General features: G+C 33.8%; 1 protein-coding gene across 1 annotated transcript; it reads right to left on the minus strand.

The window, feature by feature from the left end:
* Positions 1-14: 14 nt before the first annotated feature.
* On the minus strand, positions 15-7,743 carry LOC110708564 (alpha-crystallin domain-containing protein 22.3-like). The gene is made up of 3 exons (XM_021886728.1): positions 7,544-7,743; positions 2,168-2,472; positions 15-671 (listed from the first exon to the last, which is right to left on the minus strand). The coding sequence occupies exons 1-3, from the start codon at positions 7,561-7,563 to the stop codon at positions 424-426; spliced, it is 573 nt and encodes a 190-aa protein (XP_021742420.1). The 5' UTR covers positions 7,564-7,743; the 3' UTR covers positions 15-423.
* Between the last annotated feature and the right edge of the window lie 3,681 nt (positions 7,744-11,424).

Consider the following 11,424-nt stretch of genomic DNA (forward strand, 5'->3'; position numbering starts at 1 on the left):
ACAGAGTAATGATTAGGAAAAACTCCGAAAATTATATAACCAATCCCAATTCTTTAATAATTCTAAGTTTTCACTTGAACTGTTACAACATTCAAGTACAAAAGCCACAACAAAATGAAGGTCTGCTTGAGAACTGCAAGCAAGCTTGAAACGCATAATGGACTGCATCTCCTGCTTGCCAGTAGTACCGGTAGCAAAAACCCAAAACAATGTTGCTTGTACATAGCAAATTTCGATAGAATGGATCAATCAAACCTCCCTTTGTTAAGCTGTCTATTGGGATGGGCCCATCTGTTGCTCTAAGAAGACTCTAATGCAAACTTCTGGTATGATTTAAATAAATGAATAGGCAGTCATGCCTATCTATTTGTTCTATGATATGATTTGACAACTAAAGAATGTACATAGAATTCAGCAAACACATCAAGCTGATGGTTTCTTCTTTTTCACTATGCCCTCAAAAACACCATCAATTCCATAATGGCCGGATAGATGTACCGAAGCAACAGGTCCTGGCAGATTAAATGAGACGGTAAAGTGACCTGGTGGGCACAGGTTCTGAGATTGCATCTCAAATTTCAAGGAATTCTTGTAGACAGTCTTCTCTCCAGTTGTAGTAACACCCTTGATAGTTACATGCCCAGTAGGATCCATAGTACATGAGAAATCATCTGCAAACAAGACAACTAATCAGAATCCGGCATTTTCTAACAATAGCAAGGGTGATAGATAAGCAGGTCAAGGGCATCAAGGTCACCATGAATAGAATTTCTGTGAATGTCGGTGTTTTTGCTTTTCAAGCAAAAGAATATTGTTTAAACAACAAATTCTTGAGTCCAAGCAGTGTGATGATCATGTTCTAGGCCTTCTATCTAAGCTAGTTTATATAGTAAGTCCAAGTCTAAGAATTCTACTCCAAGCCAAAATAATGCTCATATGGGTGTATAGATTATTCTTCACAAGACAAAACATGGAAATTAAGCTGGAGTTAAGAAGCAAAATCATGGAAGTTTGTAAATTCATGTATAAATCTATTTCCTAGGCACTTCAATATGTATAATACTCCGTATAGAATAAGTTGCCATTTGGTTGGAAGCAAATAATTACATTTCAAGAAAATTTCAATTTCCATACAATTGCATTTCGTGAGAAGTGCTTAAAATTGTTTGGTTCATTAAAAGGAAATCAATCGCCTATTAAGCGAGGTAGGTCAGCCACTTTCCCCATCTTGTGGGAACTGAGAAATTCCATAAGAGCAGCTTCTTACATGGTTACATATAACTTCCCATGTACAATTTCTGGCTTTTCCCACATCAACCAAATAACTGCTACAACGACAACTACTGCTCAAAAGGTCTGGATGCATTTGATACCATTCATCTTGAGAAAAGGAACTGAAGGCTAATATCAAGTTAATCAATTTTCAAGAGAGGTGTTACAGTGGGATGCAGACTTAAGCAAATATAATACTCATATGGGATATGTAAAATGATGCACTTTGACCAAAATGGAATATTTTGTGAGAGCTCAGATCTCAGTTTACACTTTTTAAATCAGCCAAAGTCCCAATCCAGAAACTATTCGGTTTGTAACCAGTTCTTTTTTTTTTTTTTTTTTTTTTGGGAAATTGTGCATATCTACCTGCCTTAATGCTGTCAATGTCTGGAAACTGACAGGGTTAACTTTGTACGTATAGATTAATGAACCTAGATATAAAAACAGAAAATTTCCAAAGTACTTCAGTATACTTACAGGGGAGATAAATAATCTAACAATAACCATAATTTCTGTATATGCAAGGAGCAATAAATAGCCAAATTTTATCAATGCATAGCCAACATCAAGACTAAAACATTATTCCAGTATGTGCAAGGAGCCAGAAAATAAGATAATGATGAATCTAAAAAATCATGACTAAATTTGCCAAATTCTGTTTAGAAAGTTAAAATAAAATAAATTAAAATAAAATCTGTTCAGAGATCTCAAAATATGATCAAAACCAAACACATTGTTCCAGTATATGCAAGGAGCCAGAAAATACGATATTCATAATAATGAATCTTTAAACAATGTCTAAATTTGAGAGAATCTCCAAAAAGACAAATAAGATTAACAAATAGAAAGTGAAGTAAATTTTGCAAACTTGAGAAAGGCAGCATAATTTTACCTTTTGCAACACCTGGAAGGGACACTCGAAAGAGGTAAGAATCCTCACTTTCACTAATATCCAACTTCCCAAGAACCGGCCCAATTGGTCCAAGTGCTGCACTGCCACCCAAACCAATTCCGCCCTTTGTAGCAGATAAGATAGGACCCCATTCTTCCTCAGTAGGTTCAGAAGGCAAATATACCAAAGCTGGTTTGGCCTTATCTACAGGACCTAATGGGATATCACTACCTTGTGGTGGAATGGGATCAATGTAGGGCATGCTGTTAAGAGGAGTTACATTCAGAGCTGGCTGCAGAGGAGCCCTATAATGAACAAAAAAAAGAAGATAATTATACAGTATATTAAATTGAAAGAATAAAAAATAAAGGGACATGGGTGAGTTTAAACAGATAAATAACCCCCACAGCCATGAAAATACATGATGCCTAATTCAGAGAGTATTGTATGCAATTAGTCATAAACAAGTGATCACCATTATTTGTTATGGCCTTTCCACATCAACCATAAAATTCAACATAAGAAATTTTAAAGAGACTTTTGTAAATAATCACATCCCTCAAAACACGCTATTTAGAACTAACCACCTCTTTTATACAAAATCATGAAGTAACACCCCTTAAATTAAAAAGAGTGGGCGATCACCACCCCTGCTCATATTCCGGCCAATTTTATTTTCCGACTTCGGGCCCATTTTTGTATTATACCTTTTTTTTTTTCTCTTCTGTTTTCACGATTTTTTTTGTACCACTGAACATCATCATCATATCATCGCTCATCACCACCGTCCCACCATATTCCTTCCTTATTTTTTTCCATCTCTTGTTGCGTTCAGATCCATCTTAGAAACCCACCATCAAACCGCCACCTTATTCGAAGCTCCACCACTCATCACCACCACCAACCGCAGCAACCCTTGCAATTCCCACCTTCGCTCACGCCAGCAATTCCAACCTGCAAGTCTGCAACACCGTCACACAACTCGCCCGATTCCACCAAACCACACACAACATACCAGAACACTGCACCACATCTTCACCGCCGCTACACCCTCAACCTAAGGTCCACCACCAATATATCAATACCACTTACCCAGACAATGTGGTTTGCTCATTTCGGGTTTTAATCGGGCTTCGTGGGTCAAGTTCAAGAAATCCCCAAAATAATTTTCAAGAACCCTAATTTCCAACACCAGGTCAAATTGAATGTTTCATATAACAATTAAAGCAAAAAATTAGCAATTTAACACATAATTAGCAACAATTAACCTATTAATCGAATTGCCTTTCATTAAATAGCATCAAACAAAGTAAGTTGTTTTTCAATTACCTTAATTTGTCGCTTCAACCTTTTCCGAATTACACTTTTAAGATGAATTATTGACAGGATTTAGAGAATTTGGAGAATTGTGGGTGAATTGGGAGTTTTGTTGAGGAGCACAGCAGTTCAAATTTCAAAATGAAGAGGACTAAAAACGAGTCCAAGGGTTTAAAAAACAAAATAAACTAGCCGTTGGGGGCCTCATGCCGGAAAATTGGCCAGATTCTGAGAAGCGGTGGTGATCATTAACTCTTTAAACTAAAATTTTGGCATTTCATAGAAAAGGGTGGTTAGTTTCTAAATAGTGTGTTTTGAAGTTAGTTATTTACAAAGTTTCTTATTATCTTTATTACTTCTAACAACTTTAGCATCATATATACTTCCTCCGTTTTTTTAATATTGCACCAAGTTTCACATTTATTGCACCATATCCATTTTAGGAAAAGAAATTTATGTGTTCACACTATAAATACCTAATATACCCTTGTTTTTCAACCCTTAATTTTATTTTGTGCATACATTGACATGGGCAACTTGGTATTTCTACCTTTCTCTCTCATCCTTTTTTCCACTACCAAAAAATTTGTGCCAAACCCTTATGGTGCAATAATAAAAGAACGGAGGAAGTACATAGATTGTGTGGCTTAAAATTTAATATCACATGCAAAAAAAAAAAAAAATATATATATATATATATATATATATATATATTTGTACAACCTATTAGAAATAAGTACTAAATGTCTTCCTCTCTGTATCAAACGTTTTAGGTAACACATAATAGCTTTGTGCCATCATTCTAGAAGACCACTAAGTTCTAGTCACTTAATAACATTGTTCATATAATTTAAGGCCAAGACATGCCATACCATTTCAATGGATGATGTGGACCCACATCCATGACATATATGAAACTTGTATGTGATTTGCATTTGGGGGAAAAAAAAAAAAAAAAAAAAAAAAAAAAAAAAAAAAAAAAAAAAAAAAAAAAAAACTTGAAGCCTAGTATCTATCAACTTCTCACTGCCAAAGCTACCAAGTGAGCTTTATAACATAAGAACAACAAGTACAGCATAATTCTTAGAAAAAAAAAAACTATAAATTAAGACAGGAAGTGAAATTTGAAGAAGAAACATTTGGCTTGTGGGTTATCAGTTACCTTTCTTGTGCATTATACGCCTATGTAAATTGTGTGATGATTAATGATTTCTTTCTCTCTTTTTTAAGTTAATCTAACAATTGTGCATCTGATGACTGATGCCGTTAAAAAAAATGGAATTTTCATGTACTCCAACACAATATTAATGGGACTATTATGAAGTTGACTTGGTAGCTTGATGGTAGTTTAAAGATGCGAAGTCAAGTTTAATCTTGTGCTGAGTTTTTCAGATGGCATGTATTGCCCCTCCTGACATTTAAAAATAATAAAATAAAATAAAAAAAGGTATAGATTAAAATATGAGATTAAACTATTTTAACTTGACCAAATTCTTGAATACTTATGTATTCAACCAATTGGCAATGATAAGTATGATGATAAATTAAATTTTAACTAAAGATAGTTGTAACGGAAAATAGGTCACTAATCTCTTCAACAAACCGAATGAAAATTTCAATCTCATATTACTTGCATCATCCTGGGAAATTGTATCTATAACTAGTTCACTACTTCACTTATTAAAAATCCTTACATCATTTGTTTTAGAGTTCATGTCATTTGATACCTTTGAGCATCACTTATTCAAGAGTATAAACATATCTATAAAACCCAGTACATCCATGTAGCCACTACTGTTGAAAATTGAAAAAGAATCATTCATGAAACCATATTTTTGACTAAAATTAGAACTGAATTTTTTTTTTAAAAAAAAAAAAGAGAGAGAGAGAGAGAGAGCACTAAGGGTCTGTTCTGATTGACTGAGCTGAACTGAACAACTGAACTGAATATTTTATGAGAGAAGGAAATTAAGAACTGAACTTATTAGAAATGAACTGAACTGAAAATAATCTTGAAGAGAACAGGCCCTAAGTTTTAGATTTGCCACTAAAAATTCAGCCGCATACTAGACGAGTTTTCTTTTGATCCCAGACTAAATTACAACCTTCCATAATTTGAAAATCCAAGAGCCTAACCTAATTGTAAATGAATATGCTCAGGGCTCTATCTCAGCTTATCAAAGAAAGAAGTGAACCACGCAATTGCATTTTAAGATGAGTGCATGTTATACTTTGCATTTTAAGTTAGGTCAAACAAGAAACAAACTAATGAAATGTAAACAGTTAATAGTGCCAAATTTGTTAATTTACCACCAAGCTCTTAATTTGTGTTTATGAATAAGGTCTAGTATCTTAAACCATTCTATGAATGATTGAGCTAGAGGACCAACTACAGACCAAGTAATAGCCATGTACCCCATATTGAATAAGGTCTAGTATCTTACACCATTCTATAATTCTATGACTGTTTGAGATCAGAGAACCGATAGAGCTGCTAGCAGTACACTGTTAGTCCGTGACCCAGAGCCAAAAGACTTGTGACACCAGGACAGCCAATAGAACTGCTAGCAGTACACTGTTGGAGGATTATAAAGCAATAGTAGTAGTCAAGACAAGCCTAAAATGGTATGCCTAAGACTCTAAGGATCATGGCTACCGAAATTTGGGTGTGAGCAAGGGAATCTGAAATCAGATCAATGCCTTTGAGCTGTGAATTTCATTGGTTTATAATAGAACAAAAACACTTCCATATTATGAAGTAACAATTCAAGAATTAGAAGAGCAACATGGCATAAGAATCACTGAATCATATCAATGTACAAGAGCCACACTGTAGGCAGTAGTTAAACTCTAGAACAGGCTTCCAAAACTTTATATTAGAGCATTTTCTTCAATGAAGAGGTTTGCTTTATCTACTCTAGTTAAACAAACAATATTTTAAGTGTTAAATTAATGTGTTAGGAGCTTAAAGATTATGGACAAGAACACATGAAGAATTACAGCATGCATAAATCACTTGTCACGATTTGGCTCAGCATTGAATCATTATCTACTAGATGTATTCATTGTTTATATGATCTCAAATATTAACATTTATGGTAGCTATTGATTCTTTAAACCCATTTATGATTTAAAAAAAAAATTGATTCATATTTCACATTAATGGTAACGAATGATTCATTCCACACAACAAGTCAACAACAGATAGGAAATCATTTTTTACAATAACTTTAAGATCTTCAATTATCTCAAAATTAAGCGAACTTGGTCTTCCTCCAAAAGGTCACACCACACGATAGCTAAATCGTAAGCGCTGGCACCAGTGCACCACACATTAAGGGCCTATTCTACACAGCCAGACTCTAATTCTCTATATACCACTAAATATTGCGAATACACAAATTGCTAAACTTGTTTTTCAAAAACAAGCAACAAAAATAGCCAAGCAATCAATTTCACTAAAAAGATAACCACATGAAAACAACATTAAAAAGTAATTATCTACACACATAAACAAACGATAATACTTCATATGATTTTTAACGCGACACCGCGATAACCTAGTCACAGAAACTGGACTCTAAATTTCACAGCAAGCCGCAAAATTAGCATTTGCTTCTCACAAACAAGCATCGGAAATGTATCAGATATAGCCAACCAATCAATTTCATTTAAACGAAGAACTTAAAAACAGCATTAAAATAAACCTAAATCCAAACACAAAAATAATCAGCCCTAATTAAACGGTTTCTATTCATTCATTATCTCCTAAAGCTTTCATTCAATGCAACCATCAAAAAATCAAAAACATGACCAAAAAAACAAAAAAAAAACACTCTGAAATCCACAATCAAACAACAAAAATGTCAAGTATAAACTTCAAAGACGAAATTAAATTAAGATTAAACAAAGTTTCCAATAAGCAAGAATTTGAGAAATTACGCTAAGATCAGAACATAAAAATAGCGAAAAAAATCGACAGTTTAGCAGATAAGAAAAGACGAAAGAGCAAAAATTTGGTACAAAAAAATAGAGAAATGAGAGCGTTGTTTGGGGTACCTGTTGAAATTGAACGCCATGAAAGTTGGAGTTGAAGCTCTAGAGTGAGAAAGTGAGTGAGGAGAGAGAAAGTGAGAGGAGATTGAAATGGGGAAAGTTTAACAGAGAGGAAAACGGTAATATCTTTGCCCTTTATTTGGAGAACATTATTTATACACCTGAAAATGGCTAAATGAAGAAACACGACACAATATTTTTGGAGAATTAACAACTAAAAATAAATGCAAGTGCATTGGATATAGGATTATAGTCCGTCATTATATGTTGATAACCAAGTGTTTATTAAGGAAACATAATACGGAGTATTTGAGGTTTTTTAGGAGTCACTCTTGATTACGGAATAGAGTATTTTAGTAGACAATTATTGAATAGGTATCTTTAGGTTTTTTAGGAGTCACTCTTGATTACGGAGTGGAGTATTTTAGTAGACAATTATTGAATAGGTATCTTTTGTTATGTTGATAAAAAATTTTATGGGTAATGTTATATGTAACTCTAAGGGCTATATATAAGCATTGAATACACTCTTGGAAATTGCATAAAATTATAAATTCATGACAAAAACACGCGTAAATCAGTGTAATTAGTGTTTATATTTTTATGATTTCTTAACTTTTTACGATTTTTAAGTGTAAATTTAATGCTTATATGTAGCCCTAAAGGCTATGTATAGCATTTTCCAAATTTTAATGCTCTTATAAGTTAAGTGCATAATTGTTAATACTAATAATCCGGCTTGCTGAGCTCCTTTTAAAGAGAAAAAAAAGAAGTATTTAATTGTTATACCTTTTTTTTATAGGATGTAACTGTTAAACTTATGTTATAAGATAAGAACGTAATAATATATACATGCACAATTGCATGTTCTTACTAAAATGAGAAAATAATATGCTATGTTGTAAATGAATGATGCTATGGAATTTGTATTTGCTTGAAGTTAAAACAATGAAATTTCTTTGTTTTGTCATGTCAATTAAGATCCAATATGTTCTTATAATTTTTATGCTCGTAAATAATTGCATGCATTCATACTCTGAAACTTGCTTCGGTTTGTCAAGATGTGAACACTTAAAAAGGAAAGTATTATGTAAACTACTTGAAAATACACATATTCTCCTAACATAAAATTGAAACTTAATGTGAAGATTGAACTTTTCTACTACTTCCTCCGTTTTCTTTTAGATGCAACACACCCTTTAGCGTGATAATTCAGAAATGTGGGGTTTACATGATATAATAAATTTTAAATAGGATGAGTGGTTGTTAGGAGTGTAATTTAATGGGTCATGTGCTTTAAATAAGGGAAATAGTATAGTTTTTCCTTAAAGTAACTTTTCTTTTATAGTGTGTTGCAAGTATTATGACATTTCCTTTTTAGAAAAGTGTTACAAGTAAAAGAAAACGGATGAAGTATATGTTTTCAAATTCACTTTCTTATTCAATGCATAAACTTATCATCAATCTCCACAATGTCTTATATGGATCAATCCAAGCTTCATTGTCTTCCCCTCATGAACCCTGACCTAAAAATGGATATGGATATTATATTGCAAGAATTACAATTAAATGTTGTAGTGTAGGGGTTTAAATAAGTACAAAACTCACATGTTCAATGTGTATATGAACCAATAAATATTTTCTTGCCTTTATGTTATGAAATATAATCAAACAATGTACACTAATAGTGATCATATCAACCCTTATAGACCAACTAAATTACGTCATCTTTTTAAATGGTAGAACAATTTAAAAGAGAAAATGAATGATGGGTAAGAAATAGATGGAATGGGAGGGGGCGGAGAAAGTGTGTGGAGTTTCATTATATTTTTCCTTTAAATCCTTCCACTTTGGAGGGATATAGAAGGGTTGAACACTTCCCCTCCCTCTCCCTCCCCCTCCCCTCCCCTTCCTTCCGTAAATCCATTATTCACACAAGGTGGTTTGTCCCCCTCTCTTCTTTTCTCTTCATTTCCTTTTATCCAAACAATGTGTGCAAGAGTTAAATCAATATCACATCAAATATGGTGATTATAGTTTCGATCGTAATTAGCCATGAAACCCACTACTAAATCATTTTTTCCAAACAACAAAATAAAGTGAATCAAATACAACAAAATCCTTCTTCACAGCAGGAATTATTAAAATTATCGACGAGGTATTATTCTATATACGCTTAATAGAATTAATGAAGCAAAAAAATTTTTTGTGAAAAACTATCTTTTATATACAACTTTTTGTGAAAAACTACCTTTTAAAAAAAAATTGTTGTAAATGACTACCCTTTTAAAAAAAATGTTGTAAGGGACTACCACTTGCCGGAGTCAGACCGTTGACTCACTTTTCCGGCATTGACTACACCACGTAGTGGCCTTTTCCCTTTTTTGACCACCCCATCCTCTCCTCCTACTCCCTTTTCTAGTTTTTGACCACCGTACCCCTACCCCCTTGCCGTCACCTCCCCTTCCCTTGTCCAATTTAGGCAGTAAGAACATCTCAGTCCCGCCCAAGTATTCCATCCAACGGCGGCAAAACCACCATTTCCGCCTTACTGCAACTCCAATCCAATGGACAAGCTCCCAATTCTTCAATTCGATGGCAAAATCGTTGAAACATTCAAGAACAAACTCGTCATTGTCTTAATTGGAGAATAGAAACTATTTCTGGCAAAAGTACCCAACTTTCCCAAATCCTCTTATGACATGGTTTCGCTGATTCTGGTACAAATTGGTCGCCGTCTCCATCGCACGCCACGTTGCCCAAGAGATGGGGGTCCAAGTTGGGGAAGAAGTTGGCTATGCGATTCAATTCGAAGATCGAGCTTCAACAAAAACCCCCTTGAAAATCAGAACCCTTCCCTTCCTTTTCTCAATTGAGGAAGTTATTGATGTTGCTCTTCGAGGGTCACGAAATTGCGGAGAGGTTGAGGGCTGGTGTTGGATTCGATGGGATGGAGGCAGTTTCAAGTGGGGTTGGGTTGGTTTTGGATGCGTGAGGGACTGAGGGTGGTTGTAATGGAGTTTTGAGGTGGGTTGAGGTGTTGCGGTGGTGAAAATAAGGACAATGCTGGTGGTGCATTCATAGAAAAAAAGAAAAAAAAAATTTAAAGGTCATGTGACCGACACATGGGTGGTCAACGCCGGAAAAGTGAGTCAACGGCCAGATTCCGGCAAGTGGTAGTCCCTTACAACATTTTTTTAAATGAGGTAGACATTTACAACATTTTTTTTTAAAAGGTAGTTTTTAACAAAAAGTTGTATATAAAAGGTAGTTTTTCACAAAAAATCCTAAAATATTTCCTTCAACTATTGGAGTAAAATGTTAAGTGAAAAAACTAGTCCCAAGTCTGTTGGTTTTTTGCTTCTGCACCCCCTTGATGATGATTGATGGATAAAATAAAGAAAAAATTGCTAAAAATAATACAACCTTTAGCCCATTCTTTTTTAATAATACAATCTTTAGATTATTTTGTAATAATACAATCTTTAGGGGGTGTTCATTTTAAACAAGATAAAATCAAATTTTCGATGGACTTTGAGGTTAGGAAAGAGGAAGAACGAGTTTTTGGTGGTGGAGATGAGGAATGATGGAATATCCCCTCCCCTTCTCCCACCTCAAAACTCACCGAAAATTCGATTTTATCTTTTAAAATGAACACCCCCTAAAGGTTGTACTATTACAAAATAATCAAAATGTTGTATTATTAAAAAAGAATGGGATAAAGGTTGTATTATTTTTAGTAATTTTTCCTAAAATAAAGAGTTATTTATAATTTAATAACTAATTGACGATTAATAAGCATCAATAATTAATAGTTCGCAATTAAGAATTAACTATGGTACCTCCATTTCGTTTTGTTCTTTACCTTTTTTTTTTTTCTTGTA

Source organism: Chenopodium quinoa, unplaced genomic scaffold (genome assembly GCF_001683475.1).
Source record: "Chenopodium quinoa cultivar QQ74 unplaced genomic scaffold, ASM168347v1, whole genome shotgun sequence".
Taxonomy (NCBI): Eukaryota; Viridiplantae; Streptophyta; class Magnoliopsida; order Caryophyllales; family Amaranthaceae; genus Chenopodium; species Chenopodium quinoa.

What these genes read in the sequence shown, in the direction of transcription:
- LOC110708564 (XM_021886728.1), bottom strand. Translation starts at nt 7,563, where the DNA reads ATGGCGTTCAATTTCAACAG. An exon ending in ATGGCGTTCAATTTCAACAG is followed by an intron (nt 2,473 to 7,543) that starts GTACCCCAAACA and finishes TGTTCATTATAG; the next exon opens with GGCTCCTCTGCAGCCAGCTC. An exon ending in CCTTCCAGGTGTTGCAAAAG is followed by an intron (nt 672 to 2,167) that starts GTAAAATTATGC and finishes TCTTGTTTGCAG; the next exon opens with ATGATTTCTCATGTACTATG.